The 23,247-nt window shown below is 40.6% G+C and overlaps 1 protein-coding gene across 1 annotated transcript in view; it reads right to left on the bottom strand.

Moving 5' to 3' along the window:
- pnpla7b (patatin-like phospholipase domain containing 7b) overlaps positions 1 to 23,247 on the bottom strand; it is a 331,521-nt gene that overhangs the window by 242,574 nt on the left and 65,700 nt on the right. Inside the window, exons 8-12 of the mRNA XM_073052200.1 lie at positions 18,870 to 19,029; positions 17,182 to 17,262; positions 10,518 to 10,646; positions 4,426 to 4,506; positions 260 to 413 (exon numbers count right to left, since the gene is read on the bottom strand). Of these exons, the coding sequence (XP_072908301.1) occupies positions 260 to 413; positions 4,426 to 4,506; positions 10,518 to 10,646; positions 17,182 to 17,262; positions 18,870 to 19,029 (605 nt within the window). The remainder of the gene's footprint in view (positions 1 to 259; positions 414 to 4,425; positions 4,507 to 10,517; positions 10,647 to 17,181; positions 17,263 to 18,869; positions 19,030 to 23,247) is intronic.

The raw sequence follows: 23,247 nt of genomic DNA, 5'->3' as shown, positions 1-23,247 counted from the left end.
CTGACACACAGTAGTGTAAAACATCACAGAAGTCAAATGTAAGCTTTTACCAGAGCTGTTGCAAGTCTCTGCCCAGCTATGATACCCAAATGAAACCATTTTTAGAAAAACACATTGAACAGTAACTTAAGGATGGAGTAATAGACTCCCATAAAAGGAATATTTGGCATAACAGATGCAAATACAGTTGCAGTTTTCTTCCTGCAGAACAACGATCACTGAACTGCTCATCGGTTACAGTAAAATGCAAGCTTTGTACCTGTTTCCAAAGCAGACACTGGAACATCACTAGCTCTGTTTGCTTTCTCCCAGTTATCCTCCTCCACTGGGATACTGTGTTGTCGCTTGACCGTTTTGCTGGGACTGGACACAGAGATGCTGGATAAGGATAGTAAGGGAATGGCCTGACTCTCCTGTAACAAATGAAACATGTATAATTAACTCACTGGCTGCTCGTTCAGATACTATAAAAACTGTAAGGTGGTAAAACATTGCCATTAAATCTAAACATGTAGCTTGTGATACAACTGGAATCCAAAGACCTAACTTTTGGATCCTACTGTATTTAAATGAACAGAGAGAAATAACAAATTTCTGACATAAATTCAAAGAATCTTGATCCCAGAAATTTGCATCTAATAAATTAAAAAGGTTAACTGTATTACATTCTCAGCTTTCACTGTTTATTTAATGGATTGGATTGTGATCTTTCAGTTTAAAAATTATCACGCAACTCATTCATAACCCAAAATTAACTGGTATTAATGCAAAGTATTAAAGACGGCAAATGGAAGAAAGGAACTTAGACAATTTTGGTTGCTTTTCTGGGGCAGTAGTTATAGCTCTCTGTCTCTACTCCTGTTCAGAATTTATTTCCAACCCAAAGCTTCCTGCAACCCACCCTTCCAATTGTCCTCAATGTCTGGCTGCCTATGGATGACCTGAGAAACAAAGCCAAAGGCATCATCAGGCACTAATCCTTACTGCATGTAAATGTCCTGGATGACCAGAGATATCTGAAGACAATTAAGATTTAAATATTTTCAATAACTAAAATTAACTTAATAAGAACCTTTAAATGTTATAAATTAATTAAAAAAAACAAGGAAAATAAAAGCACTTGTACATTTATTTCTTCAATCAAGGTCATCAATCCCAATCACCCCTGGCAAAATGCCAGGGCCAGATGTCAAATGCATCCACCTTCTTAGCTCAGCACCTGTGTTCCACACATGGACACAATGGTAAGTCTCACAACAAATTAGGAGGTTTGATGCCAGCACCAACATCTTACTTCCAGCCTGTTCCCAACTCCCACAAAGCCAAGAACAGACTGCAGAGAGCCAGTAGACAAGAGAACCCCAGCTGGCGAGCAGCAAGATCCAATCTATTAATTCTCCCAATTTCAAAAATTCCCTTACATCAATTAAGATCAAATGGATACAATTTCCCACACAATCAAACTTATTTCAAATTTTATCTACATAAGTGGCAGGCATCCATTGCATGTGATGTCATGCATTGGAAACCCAGTGTACCCCAATCAAGCACAGACTTCCTTCAATCCAAACTAAGGGGCCAGGGACAGCAGCTGTGAACTTTAAGCTGTGCACTGACTACACTGCTGATATTTTCAAATAACATAACTTTTTAAAACTATCTTTGCATCTTGGGAAGAAACCCATACTTTCACAGGAAGAACGTTCATACTAAACAGCATCCGAGCAAGGATCTGAACGTTGGTCATAGATTATGAGTCTGAGACTTCGGAGCTACCAGTTGGATAATTAATGCAAGAACACAAGGCAATCCAAAAGAGATTCACCAGGCTATTTCCTGGGATGAGAAAGTTGTCATGTCAAGAGAAGGGAGGAGGAATAGGCCACTGAGCTCCCCAGTCTCAATGAGATCAGCTGATCTCAACTCCTCTTCTGTGCCAGTTCTCTATAAGCCTTAATTTCTCAGTCTTTCACATATTATCTATCTCCGCCTTAAAGGCATCTAATGATTGGTCCTCTAACGCCCTCAGGGGCTGAGAATTCTACGGATTCATAGAATCGGAAGAAAATTCTGCACACATCAGTTTTAAACAAATGGCCATTACTCTGTGGCCATTCCACTCGCAAAACCAGCTCAACATCCATCTTGTCATCCCTTTAGGATCTTATGCTTGAATAAGGTCACCTACCCCCCCCCCCCCACCACCACATCCTTCTAAACTCCAAGGATTACAGATACAAACTGTCCGGCCTCTCTTGACGTGACAACTTTCTCATCCCAGGAAACAGCCTGGTGAATCTCTTTTGGATTGCCTTCAGTATAACTACATCTTTTTAACAGGCAAGGGGAACAAGACTGTACACCCTACTCCAGATGTGGCCTTACCAACATCCTATACAATGGAAACAAAACCTCCCTAAAACTCTAACCCCTTCAGAATAAAGGCCAATACAACTTTCCTCCTAATTACTTGTTTCACCGCCTACTGACTTCTTGAGATTCATGAACTTGATCCCACTGAATTTCACCCATTTGCATTCTCTATTTAAATAATAATCTTTGACTTTGTGAAGTTCTTGACTTCACAGTTCCCCACATTAAACTCCATTCACCAGCTTTTCTCCCACTCAATTTACTTACATCTTGTTGCAAAATCACAGCGCCCTCACCACAATATACCCTTCCATGCATTTTCCCATCATCAGAAAACTTGGAAACTTTATATTTCATTCCTTCCTCCATCATTAAAGTACTAAGCATTTAAGGGTCCAGAATCAATTCCAGAGCTACTCCTCCAGTGGGCCTCATCAAACCTCTTCTGGAAATACAAGTACATTACTTCTATGGGTTTCTCTTTATCAAGTGCCCTGTCACTTTTTTTTTCTTACTGAATTTTAAGAGAAAGCTTTAATTTCCAGGACAACCCTGGGATGTTGACAATACGGTCTAGTCAGGGATCATGGATATCTGGTAAACTGGCCAAGTTATTTTCTTACCATCTTGCCTGGATCTTATTTGGCACAAGATCCAAACTGAGGGATTAGGCTCTTCCCAAAGTTCATCACAAATCCCTCGTTGTATTTAGTAAGATTATGATACCACAAAGATAGAAGTAAAATATTTGTAAGTAATTGTAGGGCATACATACTGCTTCATTTTTTTCTTCCTGAGGATTACTGGGTAGAGAAGGTGGTTTCAGATCTGCTAAATTGTGAGTGGCAGCAACTGTCAATGCTGCATTATCACTATTAATGAGCTCATTCATATTGGTAGCAAAAAAATTAAATACAGAAATTAGCATTTCAAGCAGTTTAAGAATTAATGAATTTTTGCTCCTGGCTCATTTAAATTAATTGCTTTAAGTACTGTGCCCCCAGACTCATTTGATCCTTGAAATGTGTATAATGGTTTCCATCTCATTTAGCACACTTATTCCTTGATTCTTTCCACCTTCTTGAACCATATTAAATTGTGCACAAATCTGAACACTGTTTAGCTGATGCGACTGATGATAACTTGCTAGAGATGAGATCTGTCATCAGTAGGAAGTTGAATTTACAGACGTTTTCAAAGTCTCCAACAACACTATCAAACTGAGAAAGAGGGGAGAGATGCACTGCATGAAACACTCTTCAAATTACTTTCTGATCAGTGATTAAATATTGAGAAATGGTGTTTTCATTAACAAGCTGCTCCCCATTCCAAGACGAGCATTCGACGTTTAGAGTTTGTTGAATGGTGAGCCACAGTGGGGTTGGTTCTTTTCCTCTTCCATCTAGTGCCAAAAACCTGTTCTATGTTACCGGAACATGGCACAAACAATGCACCAACTGGCAATTCAGCAGATTCTAGGCACAAATGCACCAAGCACTTTCAACTGTAGACTGAACAATCTAACTCAGAGAATTTTATGTTACCAAAAGCCATAGTCTTACCTGGATAAAAACAGGAAATATTGGGGGGGGGGGGGGGGAGTCAGCAGAAAGGGAAATACTGATCACTTCAAGTCAAAACCCCATATCAAAACTGAGAAAGAGCAAAAGTAAGTTAATCGGGATTTTTGATCATTGTTAACTTTCCATGCTACCCAACTCAAGTTTTTGGAGCATTTGCTTATTGTATTTCAGATTTCCAGTGCATGCCTTTTTTTTTGGTTTTAGTTGTTTCATTAGATTTGGTGCAAGGACTGGTTCACGTTCACTTATTCCTGCTCACTGTCAGTCTTTGTTGCAAAGCTGCCCCAAGCCATGATGCAAACCATGCAGCAACAACACAATACAAATCTCTATCCTGCAGCATGCATTGAAAGCAGCTGTGCCAGCAGCAAGAAATGCTGATAATATGATGATTTTTTTTTTGATGAATTCATATGCATTTAAAGCCAGGAAGCTAAGGGCATTTATCCTTCCTGTTTATACCACATACCGAATTGAAGAGTTCCTTGGTCAGACCCAGATAGTTGTGTAAAGCAAGGAAAGTCACTCTCTGCAAACGCACCATGATTATCTGAGAAAAAGAAAGAGTTGCATTATCTTTAATGAAATATCAGTACTGTATTAGCAGGGTTTCAGTGGCAGTACAGTTTCATTTGGGATCTGAACCACAAGTACAACCCAGTGATTACAGATTTTATCCTTCCGCACCAGTGGTTTGGTTAATGAACGAGTTCAGAATTACAAAAATCCGTGAGGTACTGATGGAGGAAGCACTGTGCAGTGGAGTTTTTCCAAACAAAATTAATTACTAAATGTTTATCAACATTAACTTTATTCTGCCGTGCATCTGCATAATCACTGGTCATGTACTTCCTCTGACCCCTCTCAGAGCATATTCCATTTGAATTTCATCATGTTAAACTTCAAAATTATACTCAAATTCAGATCACTGATATGAGGTTATAAAGAGCATTAGTTCCGACACAAAACCATGGACTGCATATAAACTGAAATGGAAATACTAAGTTGTTCAGGCAGCATTGGTTATGTCAGATAAAGATTGCAGGGCTTTCCTCAGAACACATGGGTTCATCATCGTGCATCACCAGCCAGTATGAAAAACACCTAGTAGGTGTTGATGGTCAGTGTGGACTCAATGCCAGCTTCTGAGCTATGACAACCATTCATGGTGCTTTAATTTCGACATTTTACCCAGTTTTTTTAAAAATCCAAACAGCCACAACTTAAATCACCACAGCTTTTTGTATTACATTATGTGCTACTTTATCAAAAGCCCTACGGCAGCCCATATCCACAATATGTAATAAAATGGACCAAATCTACTGACTTTTATATATGAACATCTATTTACCGTAGATTCCGGACTACAGAGCGCACCTGATTAAAAGCCGCTGGCTCTAATTTTAGAAATAAAATCAATTTTTTACTTGTAAAGGCCGCACCGGATTTTAGGCCGCAGGTGTCCCACGTTGTAATATGAGATATTTACACAGAAAGATATTACACGTGAGGATTTTTTAACTTTTAATTAAATCCATATGGTAACAAAAACAAATACATATTGCAAATGCTTTTTTTCGAACCGTGCCCGTAACGCGGTTACTTTTAAATATACGTTGCGTATACTTCTTTACTGAACAACATTCCAATATCTCCTAACGACTGGTAAAAAATATATATACTGCAGCCTACCAGGAAAAGTTATTGATCGCCTTTAACTTAAAAGCAGCGTTCGCTCAGATCCAAAGCCGCTCGCGTAATGTGCTCCCCCCCTCCTTTCCGTTTATCGCAAACGGCATTTAAAAGCAGCGTTCGCTCAGATCCAAAGCCGCTCGTGTAATGTGCTCCCCCCCTCCTTTCCGTTTATCGCAAACGGCATTTTTCCCACAAGACGCGGCGAAACCGGGTGTGACGTCATAGCATCCCGCGATGTAGTACAGAAAACAAATATAGTTAAAACTCTTCTAACTTTAACTAGAAAATGAATTACTAAGCGAAAATATTATAAACTAAATAACTGCCATAAAGGCAGCACAATGCTTTTCTTCGAGTGTTTTCCATGTTGATGAGGGTGAGTACAAATGACTGATTTACAATAATTTAATTGTGAAAGTGCGCTTGATTTATCGTACAATTTCATTGGACCTCTGTGAACTACTCATCAATTTTATTGGTCTACTGTTATGAGGCAAAATGTTTACGAGGCGGCATGAAAAAAATCATGTATTAGCCGCTCCGTTTTAAAGGCCGCAAAGTTCAAAGCTGTTCAAAATGTGGGAAAAAAGTAGCGGCTTAAAATCCGGAATCTACGGTAATTCAATCGATTTAAGCTTCAGGATGAATTGGAAAGGTCGGGTACAAGCCAAATCAAGGCAGTGGGGTCCAGACCCCAGAGAGTATCAAAGCGACTGAACCTGATGTCTGGTCAACGATCTAGCCGGGCCAAATTGAACAGGTCAGGGTGTCAGGACTTAAGGCGAGAGACGGGCCAGTTCTGCACTGAACTGGACAGACTCCCTTGTGGACTTTAGTTCAGAATACTATTTGCTTATATTTATTGTTTGCACGATTTTTTTCCTGTGTATATTGGGTGTTTATAGTCTTTTTTAATGATTTCCCTTGGGCTTCTTTGTTTTGTGGCTGCCTGTTAGAAGACAAATCTCAAGATTGCATAATGTACTTTGATAATAAACCTACTTTGAACTTAGTCCTAATTAATGTCTCAAAGTTCACACATTACCAGCTGTCTCTGTAGTTGCTACATTTATCCCTCTTTCCTTTCCTCCACACTGCCCACCCCTCAGAACTGCTGCATTCTAAACTCCCCCCTCTCATGTCATCAGTCCTCAGTCCGAAAGAATGTAGCCAGCCCTCCCCATTGCTAATCTACGCTGTATTCTGTGCACACTGTGGGGCTTTTCTTTATTTGAACGCTACTGACATTTTAAAATTATGTTTTTAAACTAATTTTCTACTTCATTTAATGCAACACTGATAAAGTATTCTAGACACCCTCCCTTTCAAGATATTCTTTCTGATTGCTATTCTGCTTTTGAATACCATTTTACTGTTTAGATATTAATAATTTTTTTTAAAGTACTGGTATTCCTCTTAACATACTTTCTGATACACCCTCCCACACTTTGGTCAATTCCTCCTTCAGTTCTCCATACTTTGTGTTCATTTTTTTCCCCCATAATTGAATTATGAACATGCCATCCAGCCTAAATCTTCACTTTATTTTTCACATTAATCCCAATGGTCTGGAACAAGCTGATAAGTAGTGAGCTGCTCATATTCACAGGCAGTGGGTCTGCGCTAGCTTTCGTCAGATCTTTAAGCTGCAATTTCCTGAACAAAATCAGTTCAAGTCTTCTCAGCAAGGTTGTATGTAGCCCAGGTTGTATGTTGTATGGAGCTCCTTCCCTGAGGGGTGATTTGATAGAGGTGTATAAAATTAGATGGGTATAGATAGAGTGAATGCAAGCAGGCTTTTTCCACTGAGGATAGGGGAGGAAAAAACCAAAGGTCATAGGTTAAGGGTGAAGGGGAAAAGTTTAAAGGGAACATTGGGGGGGGAACATTTCAACATCAAATTCTCCAACTTCCGGTAATTCCCTCCCTCTCCCTTCCCCCATCCCACCTTCACTCTGTCTCCTCTTCTAGCTGCCTATCACCTCTCATGACTCTGCTTTCTTCTACTACCCATAGTGCTTTCCCCTTAGATTCCTTCTTCACCTCTCCTGCCTATCCCCTGCTTCCCCTCCCCCACCCCTTGATCTTTCCTCTGATTGGTTTTCCACCCTCCCCCCACCTTCTTTATAGGGCCCCTGCCCCCCTTCTTTAGTCCTGACGAAGAGTCTCGACCCGAAACGTTGACTGCTCCTTTCAACGGATGCTGCCCGACCTGCTGAGTTCATCCAGCTTGTTTGTACGTCTTGAACATTGGGGGGGAGGGCATCTTCACGCAGAGAGTGGTGGGAGTGTGGAATGAGCTGCCAGATGAAGTGGTAAATACGGGCTCAGTTTTGACATTTAGAAAAACTTGGACAGGTATATGGATGAAAGGGGTTTGGAGGGATATGGCCCAGGTGCAGGTCAGTGGGACTAGGCAGAAAAATGGTTCGGCACAGCCAAGAAAGGCCAAAAGGCCTGTTTCTGTGCTGTAATGTTCTGTGGTTCTAGCACAAAGCCTTTCTGGTGTAAATGGTCCAACCATTTGATAAGGCTTAGATCCAACCTCCTGCCAAAACTAATAAATTTAGATTTTTTTAAATTAAAAAAATCTATTTTAAAATATAAAAAATTGAAACATGATAAGCAACTAAAGTCAATGTAGTTACTTCAAAATACGTTAAGTGCATTAAACTTGCCTCTCCGGCTCTCTGCTATTCCCCCATTAACATTAATGGTATTGTTGAAACATCACCTGCTGTAATCTGGTGCAGTTCAGCAAGAGAAATTTACAAATTAACTGCTGGGACAATGGCAGGGAGTGGCCACTCCAATGCTAAATCTCACAGGCTTCCAATAGCTGGGAGATGACTAGCAGGAACTCTCGGGGAGTTCAAGTCCTGTAGAGGAGTTTCAGAATTTGTGATACTCGAGTGGGAAACGCCATTGCTCAACTGCAAGCATCTCTCTGAAAAATCCAACATTACATTTTTGATAGCCTCATGAGCTGGAGAAATGTTGCTTTTCCCCACGTGATTTGTTTTTTTCTGCTAATTGGCTGTTTTGAAAGTATTTTTATAATGGGTTCTATTGGGTTTCTGTGCTTTATGGCTGCTTGTAAGGAGATGAACCTCATTGTAATATACCTGGACTAAACTGAAATCAACTCCCCTTTGAAGGCCTTCCTTTACTGTTTAACTTGCTAACATTAGAGTCAAATCTACTGGGCCAAATGACTTATGTTCCTTTTGAAATCAGCCCAAGGATTTTTTGCATTTTTTTTTTTGCCACTTTTCCAGAACCATACATATTGTGAGCATCATTTTCCCAAATGCTCCTAAAATAAAAAATGATCTTCTCTGGCTTCCAGATTAAAACATAGACTGCTTCATTCCTCATTGGGAAAAACAATCCATAAAGGCAACAGTTCATATGCAAACTTTAAGCATTTCCCATCTTCACTCACAGTCCTAATATTCTTTTCCAGATTTCCACAAATGTGTTCATCTGCACCCCATTATTTGATAGCTTCTAAGATAACCTAGCAGCATATTAGAGCCTCTTTTTCCATTGCTCTGACTGATATTGTAAGTATATCGTTACCCTCTCATTGCCAAATGGTATACTTATAATATTTTCAGCATACAGCCACTGTATGTCAATGAGAACGAACACTGCTTTCTTTCCCTGGAAAGAATGACCCATTCTGAGCTGTTCTGAAAAATCTTTATCTGCAGTAAACACACTGCAAAGTGACGCCAATACAAGGGGCCCAAGTACAATACTGTGTGTGTGAAATGGGGTTAGTAGCATTGGAATACAGCCAGATGAACTATCCAGTGTTTAACCATATCACACCAAATGCTCATCATCAACTATGATCAGTACTACAAAAAGGGACTTAAATAAATTACTTTTACTCATTATAATGAAATAGGACAACATCCAAATTTTAAATTGTTTGTTCATTAAGTGCCATATCGTATGACACAGGCAATCACAGCCTTTCCATGACCATGATTGTTCTTGGCAATTTTTTTTCCAGAAGTGGTCTGCCATTGCCTTCGACTGGGCAGTGTCTTTACAAGACAGGTGACCCCAGCCATTATCAATACTCTTCAGAGATGTCTACCTGGCGTCAGTGGTTGCATAACCAGCACTTGTGCTATGCACCAGCTGCTCATACGACCATCCATTACCTTTGCCCGTGGCTTCACGTGACCTTGATTGGGTGGGCGGGGGGGAAGGGCTAAGCAGGTGCTACACCTTGCCCAAGGGTGACCTGTAGGCTAGCGGAGGGAAGGAGCAGCTTGCACTTCCTCTGGTAGAAACGCATTCCACTCTGCCACGCTAAATTTAAAATCACTCACTAAACAACAGAAGCATTAGCAGAACAATTGAAGGAGATAATATTGTAAAAATGATTTCCTCACTCAAACCCATTTGATAAAACACTTCTAGTACATATCTGATCCTGTGCATAGATTGCATAAAAGGCAATTAACTGAGTTAGCAAGTAATAATATGCATTATATTGATCTTGTGTGCTGTGCAAAGCATTCTGCAATGTAAATTGTCCAGACTGGCATGTTTTAAGGCAATAAAGAAGCCATTTATTTGTTTATTATTAATTTAAGTTTCTTTCCATAACCAATCTAAATAACCACTAAGACCTCAATTAGGATAAAAATCTGAACAAGGAAGAATCAACCAGGAATCCTCTGATGTAACTACCTCAGGATCAAGATGCCAAAGCACCATATCAAATAGGTTCAAGGGTAACCCCAGTTTCCTCAGCATCAAGGTGCAATGGAACAATACAAACCAATACTTTGATGCAACCTGTATACAGCATCTGCAGTTTTCAGAGTGATATCAAATTCTTACCTGAATCACTCTGACCAGAGTTTCTGGGTACTTCTGGAAGACTGATTGAAAAGCACTGGCTGGCAAACGCAGAACAGTGGACGTGCATAAGGCCCGTGCGGAGACGGTTTTATAAGGAGCAGGGTAACCCTAGAAATGCAAAAAGAAAACTGTTACTTACACAAACTAATACTTACTGTTCAATGGTGCTTAATTTCATCCAATCAAAGTAACTAAAGGAATCCGTGAGTTGTGGCTTAGGAGGATCTGTCAGAGTAACTGTTGTGCTAATTTTGGACGGCACACCTTGCGGCCATGGTGTGCACGTGGAGCAAATGAATGGCCAGGTAGGGTGTCAATCAGTGAGCAGGTTTGGCCTGGAAGGAATTAAGCTCCTCAAATGTTGTTTGGCCTCTGTTCATCCAGAGATCTACAACATTCTCCTGCCTTGCGTGGGACAGAAGATCACTGGAACACAAGAGTGTGACCCAAAATGTCTGCATTCACTATGATACCTATTAAAGGGGACTCACTGATGGCAATGCCATTGATTGTTAAGGGTAGATGGCCTAAGTCTCTCTCGCAGGAGATGGTAATTGCTTATTGTGGCATGAACATTCTTGCCACTTATCATCTCCGGTTTGATTATTGTCTAGCCATTGCTGCTTGCAAGTAAAAACTATTTCATAAAACATAAACACACAACAGTACAGCACAGATCAGGCCCCTCAGCCTACAATGTTGTGCTGACTCTTTAACCTACTCCAAGATCAATCTAATCCTTCCCTCCCACATAACCATCCATTTTTCTTTCATCCGTGTGCCTATTTAAGTTCCTTAAATGTCCCTAAAGTATCTGCCTCTACCATCACCCCTGGTAGTGAATTCCATGCACTTACCAATGTGTAAAAACTTACCTCTGACATGCCCCCTATACTGTATTTCAATCATCTCAAATTTATGTTCTCTTGTATTAGTCATTGTTGCCCTGGGAAAAGGGCTCAGACTGTCCATCCTATCTATGCCCCCTATCATCTTATACATCTTCATCAAGTAGCCTCTCATCCTCCTTCGCTCCAAAGAGAAAAGCCCTGGCTCACTCAATCATTCCTCATGAGGCATGCTCTCTAATCCAGGTAGCATCCTGGTAAATCTCCTCTGCACCCTCTCTAAAGCTTCCACATCCTTCCTATAACGAGATGACCAGAAATGAACAGAATACTTCAAATGTGTTCTGACCAGAATTTTGTAGAGCTCCAAGATGACCTCACAACTCTTGAACTCAATCCCCTGACTAATAAAGGCCATCACACCATTTGCCATTTTAACCACGGATTACAAACGGAATTGAAAATTGTTCTGTATGAAACAAACATTCCCACTATTAACTTCACTTTGGAAGGTCAGTCACTGTTAAAATGGCAGAAGATCATTGGGCTGAGAATATTGCCCAAGGATTGAACAGCTCCTGAAGTGACATTCTTGTGCCCAGATGATTGACCAACAACTCCAAACATCATCCTTTCTGCCAAGTACAGCTCCAACCATCTATTATAAATCAAATTCAGTTAAACAAATTTATATTTATTATTAATTTTAAAAAATACATAATTATAAAATCAGTTTGTGCCTTCACAACTAGTGATTTCATTTTTGTCAAGGCTTCCTATTCCCACAATGTTAGTCAAATGCTTCCTTGAGGTCATTCTCACCTCTCCTCCTTTCTGATGAAAGCCAAGTTAGTATTAGTAAGTCACCATCCGTTATTTTGCTGATGATTGAGGTCATTAGCTAGGTTGGATTTTTCTGCATCTATGAGCAGAATACACTAGGCCAATTTAACATTGTCAAGTAATGGTACAATATCAGTTCCAGCTTCAGGTACTTTTGTAGGACAGATTTTCAGTACTGGGTGGACAACCGAAAATGCTTCTGATCCATTCAACCCAAGCAAGGAGAATGAAAGCAAGCAACATCTCTGCCACAGGATGCCCAAATAAATTTTACAGATAAATAAGTGGCCTGGTATTGCATCTGCTGTAGTCATTTAGAAAAGCCAGCGTTTACACACAATGTGAATTTACAGCCAAACTCTCTCTCTCTCTCTTCCCATTGTGGTTGATTGAGGAATATTTGTTAGCCTTAAAAAAAGTTATGGCCTTTTTCATGCCTACCTCAAAGGTCACAATGGACACTGCTTCACCCAATCCAAGAGGGATACAATCCCCATCAGCACAGAAATCGAGTCAGCCAAGATCATATACTCAAGTGTGCATTTGGGAACTTGGCCACATAACCTTCTAATTCAGAAGGCTAAACTGGTACTATTTTGGAACATTGATTCAATATGAAATATGCAGTCTGATAAATGCCAGTTTCACAATCCACTGCAACTTTGAAAAGAAGTGATGTTTTCCGTGATGCGTTCTCATCCAATGTAAGAGATATATTTGCCTGATTATATCAGAACTCAACACAGAAATGCAGTGCTATTCAATCAAAATAAATGAGATCCTATCAGATAATTGAACTGTCTGCTACAGACCATAGAATCTTCTGACTAACATAATTATGTCATAAGCACAACCATAACTGTTATTCATACAAAATCTTAAAATTTCAAGTTGTTTAAGAAGCATTAATTGGTTCCTGATCAGTTCTCTATCACTTCTAAAGTTTGTGAAATCCAGCATGTTAGAATTACAGATCTTAAATGTTATTAGGAATGGCATCTGCCATTTCCTCTTCTTGTCTGGGGGGGGGGAGGGGCCCTTGGAAACGGCAAGCTGCTGCAGCACAGGTCAATGGATACGTTTCAGCCTGATACAGCTGAGAATCACAACTGCTTCCAAGGTCTGTACAATGAATGAACTATCACTGCTTAAAACTGACGAAAACAACGCTGATTGTGGCTGCACTTCTTCCCGGATTCCACATAGGAAACATAGCTGCAGGTCAGGGATACAAGTGCGTTTACGGAAGTGGGGTCTTAAACTCCCAATACCAACTAACTTGCTGGCAAATGTACAGTCTCTAGTAAATAAAATCGAAGATCTCAGAGCTAGGATGCTGTATCAGAGGGATATTAGGACCATGTGCGTCCTTCATTTCACGGAATCCTGGTTAACCTCTTTCGTACTTTCCATAGTGGATGCAGCGATTCAGATTCACCATCAGGATAGGACTGTTAAATCTCTCAAAAGTAGAGGTGGAGGTGTATGCCTCATGATCAACTCCTCTTGGTGCACAAATGTATCAGTGTTGTCTTAGTGCTGCTCACCAGACCTGGAACATCTCGCAATCAAGTGCCGTCCATTTTACCTGCCGCAGGAGATTTCTGCGATCCTTTTGGTAGCAGTGTACATTCCACCTCAGGCCAATGTCAAACAGGCGCTAGATGATCTGAGCAATATGATCAATATGCATGAAAAAGCACATCCTGATACCTTCAACATCATTATGGAGGATCTTAACCAGGTCAGCCTGAAAAGTCACTGAATAATTACCATCAACAAATCAATTGTAGTACCAGAGGAAACAACACACTGGACCACTACGATCAAGAGTGCTTACTGTGGTATCCCACACCCTCACTTCAGGAACACTGATCACCTGGCTGTACTTCTATTCCCTGAGTACAGGCAGAGACTGATGACTGCAGCACCAGTAGTGAGGACCAAAAAGGTATGGACAAGGGAAGCACAGGAGCACTTACAAAACTGCTGTGAATCAGTGGACTGGTCTGTAATTAGGGATTTATCTTCAAACCTGGATGAGTATGGCACAGTTACCGACATCAATAAAACATGCTGTACATTCCCAATCAAAAGCTGAGGATGAACCAGGAGGTTCATCATCTGCTGAGGGCTAGCTAGATCTGTGGCATTTAAGTCTGGTGACCCAGGTCTGTACAAGACCAGGTATGACTTGCGGAGGGCTGTTTCAAGAGCAAAGAGACAATTCCAAGCGAGGTTGGAGATGAAATCGGATGCACGTCAACTCTAGCAGGACTTGTAGGACATTACTTCCTACAAAGTGCAACCAAGTAACATGAGTGGCAGCAATGCCTCACTACCAGATGAGCTCAACGCCTTCTATGCCCACTTTGAAAGGGAGAATATAACTACAGCTGTGAAGACCCCTGTGATCTCTGTTTCAGAGGCCGATTGTCAGGCTGTCTTTAAGGAGGGTGAACCCTCGCAAGGCAGCAGGCCCCAATGGAGTACCGTTTAAGGCTCTGAAAACTTGTGCCAACCAACTTGCAGGTGTATTCAAGGATGTTTTCAACCTGTCACTGCTACAGTCAAAAGTTCCCACCTGCTTCAAAAGGGCAACAATATACCAATGCCCCAGATAAGAGGTGTGCGCTACCTTAGTGCCCTGTAACACACAAATCTACGGTGATGAAATGCTTTGAGAGGTTGGCTGCGGCTAGAATGAACTCCTGCCTCAGCAAGGACTAAACCCACTGCAATTTGCCTTTCACCACAATAGGTGCAAACTCAATGGCTCTTCATATGACCTTAGATCACCTGGCCAATACAAACACCTATGTGCAAATGCAGTTCATTGACTCAGTGTTTAATACCATCATTCCCACAGTCCTGATTGATAAGCTACAGAACCTGGGCCTTTGTACCTCCCCCTCCAATTGGATCCTTGACTTCTGAACCAGAAGACCACAATCTGTGCGGATTGGTGATAATATCTCCTCCTCGCTAACAATCAACAATAGCACTCCTCAGGGGTGTGTGCTTAGATAGCCATGACTGTGTGGCTAGGTATAGCTCAAATACCACCTATAAATTTGCTGATGATACAGCCGCTGTTGTAAAATTGCAGGAAGAGATGAGAACGTGTACAGGAGCGAGTTATACCAGCTAGTTGAGTGGAGTCGCAGCAACAACATTGCACTCAATGTCAGTAAGACAAAGGAGCTGATTGTGGACTTCAGGAAGGGTAAGGTGAGGGAACACAAACCAATCCTCATAGAAGGATCAGAAGTGGAGAGAGTGAGCAATTTCAATTTCCTGGGTGTCAAGCTCACCTAACCTGGTGCCAATATATCAATGCAGCTATAAAGAAGGCAAGACAGTGGTTATATTTCATGAGTTTGAAGAAATTTGGTTTGTCACCTAAAATACTCAAAAATTTCTACAGATGTACCTTGGAGAGCATTCTGACAGGCTGCAACACTGTCTGGTATTAGGGTGGCTACTGCACAGGACTGAAAGCTACAGAATGTCGTAAAATTAGTCAGCTCCTTCTTGGGTACTAACTTCCATAGTATCCAAGACATCTTCAAGGAGCAGTGTCAATCACGCAGGACACGCCCTCTTCTCACTGTTACCGTCAGGAAGGAGGTACAGCAGCCTGAAGACACCCACTCAGCAATTCAGAAACAACTTCTTCCCCTCTACCATACAATTCCTAAATAGACATTGAACCCTTGAACACTACCTCACTTTTCCTTTAATATATATTATTTCTGTTTTTCTGAGTTAAAACAATACTTGGTTCTTACCATGGATAGAGAAAGTCCAACCATGTAGAACATATACATACAATATGACACATCATCTGAATCATTCGTTATTAAGTACTGATGATGATAAACTCATTAGAAAATACAACCAGAAAGACGAGGCATCAATAATATTATGCTGGGCTAACATTTAGGACTAGCTGCGTGACCGGATGGAAGGAAACCTTTTGAAACCCATCAGTAGCTAGATTCTAAAAGACTGATTAGGTTCAAGCAAATTTAAACCAGATAGCAAGTACCAGTGAAAGACTTCTCCATTTCTTCCCCAGAATGGAATGAGCTGTGGATCTGTTACAAACGGCTCAGTGCTTTAAGCTCTTTGAGATGGAAGTGGGATTCAGCCACAATTCCTGCAGCTATCCACTACCCAGTCACCACTGCTAAAAGTTCCATTGGTGTGTGCTGAGTGCAGGCAGGTTGTGATGCATCTCAAACATGCCAACACACCTTGCATAGGATCATTTATTCTGAGTGAAATATTGGAAAGCAATTGGTGCTCAAGAAGCAAAGAAAATCAGGAACAGACTTTTTCTTTGAAGAGCACATCTCACAATGCTCTGAATGCATCATCAGTGATGTAACCTGGGGTTATCAGGTGTTTCAGGTTTTTCAACATCAGACACCCTCACCTAGGCAATGCAGTCGTGGTTGATCAAGCCACAACTTGTGTTCAGGTAGCATGCGCTGCAGATCCTGTGAAGAATAATGGTTACGTGCAAAAATGCTAATCTTTTGCAATAAAAAGTGAAAGATAGAACTACCAAAAACCCAACACAAGTATCATTCTGGATCTTAAAAGGTTAAAGGTGAACATGTCAAGATGGAGTGGTTGGTGAGGCCGATATATATTTAAGGCTACTAGCAAAGCTGAGAACGATACAGAAAACTATGACTAAACGGGGCAGTAATTAGGTTTCAAAAATTGATAAAGGAAAATGTAGAAGAAAATGTAATATAATAAAATGTAATGCATAATAAAAACACTAGAAGCCACTTTCCATTTTATTCTATAATTAATGAAAGCCTGAGTACCACTGTCAGAACAAAATACAAATCCAAACTGCCCAACAAGAACTACGTTCAAGTTATGTGGCTTACTCCTTAATAAAATTGCCTTGTTGTGGTGCATTATTGACTCACCGTGATGACATCCAGTATACTGAGGAGACTGTGCACACTGTCACCCGGCAACACTTCTTTCACCACAACCTCAGTGCCATCCTGATCAAGAGCAAAATGAAGACATTTAATTATTTGTAACAGCTTGACATTTTAAAATTCATAATCTGAAGACATAAACTCTAATGATTCTAAAATATTTTGATTAGCCCTGTTTTGTGGGAAATGCAAGACAACATAACTCCCCAAATTAAGGGCACCAATTCTTAAAATGGCAATAGAATACGACAAGAATGAGGCTGAGGTAATTTCTTCATTTCTTTGTTTGCATCTTTCTACATTCCCAAACCTGCTTTTCTCTTCCTTTACATGAGGTTCATATGTTAAATGTGTTGTAAGGATCAAGAAGATTCAAAAATTAATTAATGATTTCTGTTTCTAGTAAAACTGGCCACAGCTAGACCAAGTTATCATCCTTACCTTCTTAGGCAAGCAATGAAACTTGGAGCTTAAATGAAACAAAATCAAATTGCAATTATACAGAGCACTTAGAACAGGCCCTGTTTTGACTATACAGTGGATTCAAAAGGGAAATAACATTGTCGAGGGATGCCAATCAGGCTTTGTGTTCCTTTATTCAAATGGAAGCACCAGCAGAACCAAGCTCAGAACATGGTAAAATGGGCATCTTTATAAATGCATCAATCAGTTGGCCTCCACTGCACTAAAGGTGATACACAATTCACTATTAAGTCTTATTCATGGCAAAAAATTGAGAGTACAATCAGCCCAGTACTTGATCCACATTGACACTCATGTGCTGCTTGTCAGAAGTGATATCATCGTCCAAAAGAAACATTAAATTAAGATAATATCTACCTGTTCAGTTGGTTAAATTAAGCTATAAAAATTTATTTACATATTGAAGGAGGGAACCTTAGTTCTCCCAACATACTAATTATCGCTACTCCTTCAATCAACATAGAAAAAAGATTTCATCTCGATTGTTTGGGGATTATAATATGTACAACGTGGCTGCCATATTTATTTTACATGTCAAGTCCTTGCAAGCATTAACAATACATTTAAATTCTATTAATATAAAATTATAGGCATACACCCCTACGTTTCCTGCTTATAGAGTTCACATATTTTGACATTATATGTATACAAGGACACAGCCAAAATAAACAAATGCATTTAAGTTTAATCAGCTTTAGTTTTGAGGAGTTAATCAGCTGGTCAGTTTGAGCAAGAAAGATGAGAAAGTCAGTAATGATGATTTATAACAATGGCTGTCAGTTTGAATGTTGGGGATGCTGGTAACATTATAGAGTTGAATTAACATGGACAGAGCTCTCAATAACACAATGGGAACTCTGACAGAAATATCACCAATAGCTGTCTGGAAGGATTTGCAATGCTTGACAATGTAATTAAACCCCTGTCATAGTTGAAGTATTTTAAACAATAAAGGGCTGTATGTCTATCCATAAGCTTATCGTTATCACACACATCAAATGGTGCAACTCCTCTCAAAGAACAACTTTAACATAACTACTGAAAGACAGAAGAAGCCAGACAATAAACGTATTAACTCTCAAATTAGTTGACTTAATGGGAGCTAGAATATAGCAGTGTTCAACTGTACGGGAACAAAACATTCTGAATGGTTAAATCTGCAGTGTGCAAGGGAAAAGCTTTCTTACATTCTCAGTGATGCAGAGTTCCAGCCTGCCTTCCTGTACCACATAGATGCTGTCATCCTGTTCTCCGGGACGGAAGATGTACTCCCCTTCATGAAGCTGCACGAAGAACATGTATTTACACAATTCCAGGAACAGTGGCTTCTCAAAGTGTCCCAATACCCTGCAAGTGTGAAGAACAAACAACATTCAGCACAAACAGCAGAATATGTTAATAATGGGACCAGATGCGTTGACAACTGCATATACAAAAAACAGACAGATGTGTGCGCAAGTTGGACTTGCCCTCAGAATATAAAACAGGGCACTTATGCTGGCTGTCATCTATGATTCACAGAGCTATAACCGCTAAGTAGTGGGGAGGTGAGGAAAAGCAAATGGGTGAAGGAGAACCAGAATGGGGAATGGAAAGAAAGAGGAAGGGTAGAAATTACCTCAGGTTAGAGAAATCGGTGCTCATGCCATGAAGTTAGAAGCCACCCAAGCCACCCAGATGGAATATGAAGTTTTGCTTTCCCAACTACCAATGGGAAATTTAATTGAAATGGGTGGCCAATGAGAAAACCTCCTTGTTGCAGACAAGGCAAAGGTGCCAGCAAAAATGCCCCCCATCTATGTGAGGGTCTCACCAATGTAAAGGAGGCCACATTAAGAGCACCAGATGTAATAGATGACTCCAGTCTCGCAGGTGAGAGTGTCGTCTCACATGAACAGACTGTTTGGGGCCCATGATGGTAGAAAGGAAAGAGGTGTAGGGACAGGTGTAGCACTTGTCCCTCTTGCCAGGAGGAGATCTGTGAGAAGGAACGAGTGGACAAGGGAGTCACAGAGACAGTAATCCCTATGGAACACAAAAAGGGGAGGAAGGTGTTTAGTGCTAGAATCCCACTGTAGATTACAGAAATTACACAGAATACTGTGCCAAATATGGAGGCTTGTGGGGTAGTGGATCAGGACAGGGTCTCGTGGGGTAGTAGGGCAGGACAACTAAGGTCACAAACTTGTAGGGTAGTAGATAAAGATGAGAGGAGCCCTATCACTGTTAAAGCGGAGGAAAGATGGGGTTAGGGCAGATGTGAAGGAAATGTAGGAGATGCAGGTAAGAGGAGAATCGATGATAGCAGAAGGGAAACCCCATTCTTTGAAAGAAGTAGAGGATCTCAGATGCTCTCGGATGGTAAACCTCATCCTAACAACGGATGCGGCAAAGACAGATAAACTAAAAAAAGAAAATTAATTTTTTTCACAAGCAGGGTGGGAAGAGGTGTAGTCAAGAGAACTTTCATGAACCTCTAGTTGGAGTTATCAGATGCCCAACAAGTATCCTAGCTATTTAAAAAAGAATCTATACAGTATAATTTTCTCTTTTCTCTCCATTAAACTCAAAAGCAGAGATTATCCTTAACCATTGGATATAGAACATAGAAATCTACAACACATTACAGGCCTTTCAGCCAACAATGCTGTGCTGACCATGTAACCTACTCTAGAAACAGCCAGGAATTTCCCTACCCACAGCCCTCTATTTTTTCTAAGCTCCATGTACCTATCTAAGTGTCTCTTAAAAGACTTCTAATTTATTCATTTTTCAGGATCTGGGCATCACTGGCAGGGCTGGTTTTCATTCTGAATTGCCTGAGGTTCTGCTGAGATGTCTACACGAGTTGCTCTAGCCTTTATGGTGGGTACTACTGGGTAGGGTGTACCAGAATTTATAACTCATTATGATGAACCTCTCAAAGTTCTCTTGACTACACCTCTTCCCGCCCTGCTTGTGAAAAAAAATTAATTTTCTTTTTTTTAGTTTATCTGTCTTTGCCGCATCTGTTGTTAGGATGAGGTTTTTCCTCTTCATAAAGGATCTAAGGGCATTTACCTTTATTCTGAGGTTGTACCCTCCTAGTCATGGAAACATTCTCTTCGTGTCCACTCTATTCAGTCCTTTCTGTATTTGGTAAGTTTCAATGAGATTCCCATCAATGCTCGTGAAGCCTATCGAAAACAGATTCAGACACCAAACACTCCCTGTATGCTACAATGTACTTGGGACAGCTTTCAGAAAATGAGGAAGCTTTGATAGCTCAAACACAAGACCAACCTATGTCACTTTATCCCAAATCTCTCACCTACAAGTTCTATCCTCTTAGAAAACTGTCCACGGTACTCTTCAGATAAAGCATCAATCAAGCTATTTTTTGTACACGGGGTTTAACAGCAAATGTAGGCAGATGACTCACTAATTCATTTATCCTAGCAAGGTCTGCTTAGATCTTCACACATTTTGCGATTTTTAAACAAGAATCCAAGTGGTCTTCTGCTGTTTCTCATCTGACTACTGACCCAGTTATCTCAACACAAAGCTGGGACTGAAGCCAGAGCCTTATAAACTTTGTCCCCAATACTATCCCACGCTATAACATTATAATCAGGTCAACCAGAAGCTGGACTCAGATACATAAAAATTTTAGCAGCTTGAATACAATACTGAAATTGACAGAATCTGTGAAAAACTGGAGAGAACGTATAAAATATTAAAAACATTAACTATTCATTACTTGAATTAAGTTGCTGCCTTTTCCTCGCATGCCAATCTAAATAAAGTTTGTAACCTGTTACATTTGGGTATTTGGTGCACAAGACTCTAGAATAATTACACACATTTGTGCACTCATGGGTGGGAAATAAAAGTAGTAAGCTTCCCACCCTATGGTTACTAATACAGTATCTACTTAAACAAATACATAGGGTAGTGCTTGCTTGTTTGACTCTAGAATAGTTATTTCCTCGGCTCATCTTTACACGCTTTTTACTTATTAACCAATTTGTTGAAAGTACCAAGTGCCCGAATGTGGCTGGTTACAGACTGACATATGCATTTGTTATCTAGATTGGCATGTGAGGAAAAGGCAGCAAATTAATTCGAGGTTATGAAGAGTTTTTCTTTAATATTTTAGACTCGCCTTACAGCTTGTTGATGATTAAATACTAAATAGTTTAAAGTTTGCTCCAACTCAAGGAAGCATTTAAAATTTAATAAGCTTTCCTAGGATGCAGTTCTGCAAAACCACTGAAGTGGTAAAATAAAGATACCTGAGATCTTACCCAAAATCTTAAACATTTCTCATTTCTGCTGTAAGGAGTTTTTATGTTCTCCCTGTGACTCTCACTTTCTGAATAGACGTGCTGGTTAGGATAATTAAGTTGTGGGCATGCTACGTTGGCACTGGAAGCATGGCAACATTGCGGACTGCTCCCAGCATATTGCAAACAATGACACAAACACCATGTTTCACTGTAGTTTTCGATGTTTCAATGTGCACGTGATAAATAAAGCTAATCTTTCTCTTTAAAATAAGTGTTGCTATTGCCTTAAAATAGGTTTGTCAGAACTGGCAGGTTTAAGATAAACTCTCCAGCCACTTTATTTCACAGCAGACACCTTGCTGGCAACATTCTCTGTAATGACTCAAGTTCTCTTTAGCAAAAACTCATAAAATGCTGGAGAAACTCAGCAAGTCAGGCAGCACCGCTGGAGGGGAATAAACAGTCAACATTTCAGGAGGAGATCCTTCGCCAGAACTGAAAAGGAGGCACAAGCCAGAATAAAAAGGTGCGGGAAGAGGAGGAGTAGAAGCTACTAGGTCTTAGGTGAGATCAGATGAAAGGAATGGTGGGTGGGAAAGGGAAGGTATGGGGGAGAGGGAGAGATATGAAGTAAGAAGCTGGGAGGAGATAGCTGGAAGAGGTAAAGGGCTGAAGAAGGAACCTAAAAGGAGAGGACAGAGGACATGGAGAAAAAAGATGGAGGAGGGGATCTAGAGGGAGCTAATTGACATACGAGAAGAAAAGGGGTATTGTTCATGTCTTCTGATTGGAGGCTACCCAGACAGAAAATGAGGTGTTGCTCCTTCAACGTGGGCATGGCCTCCTCATGACAGTACAGGAGGCCATGGACCAACATGTCAGAATGGGAAGTCAAAATGAAATGCATGGCCTCCAGAAAATCCCACCGTTTGAGGCATACAGAGCAAAGGTGCTTGGCGAAGCAGACCCCAATTATGTCAGGCCTCACTGATGCAGAGAAGGCTGCAATAAGAGCATCATGGGTGAAGTGCTGCTTCATCTGAAAAGACTGTTTGGGACGAAATTCCTTTCTCTCCTTTTCTAAGAAGAGACCAACACATCTGTAATGAGTAGAGGAGTGTCACGGTGGTATAATAGATAGCGCAATGCTATTAAAGCTCGGAGCATTGGAGCTCGGAGTTCAATTCCAGTGCCATCTGTCAGGAGTTAGCATGTTCTTCCCGTGACTGCGTGGGTTTCCTCTGGGTGCTCCAGATTCCCATAATCCAAAGACATACTGGTTAGTATGTTAATTGGC

Source organism: Hemitrygon akajei, chromosome 7 (genome assembly GCF_048418815.1).
Source record: "Hemitrygon akajei chromosome 7, sHemAka1.3, whole genome shotgun sequence".
NCBI classification, from domain to species: Eukaryota; Metazoa; Chordata; class Chondrichthyes; order Myliobatiformes; family Dasyatidae; genus Hemitrygon; species Hemitrygon akajei.
Note: the sequence above shows the minus strand (reverse complement) of the source record. Positions and strands in the feature narration are given on the sequence as shown.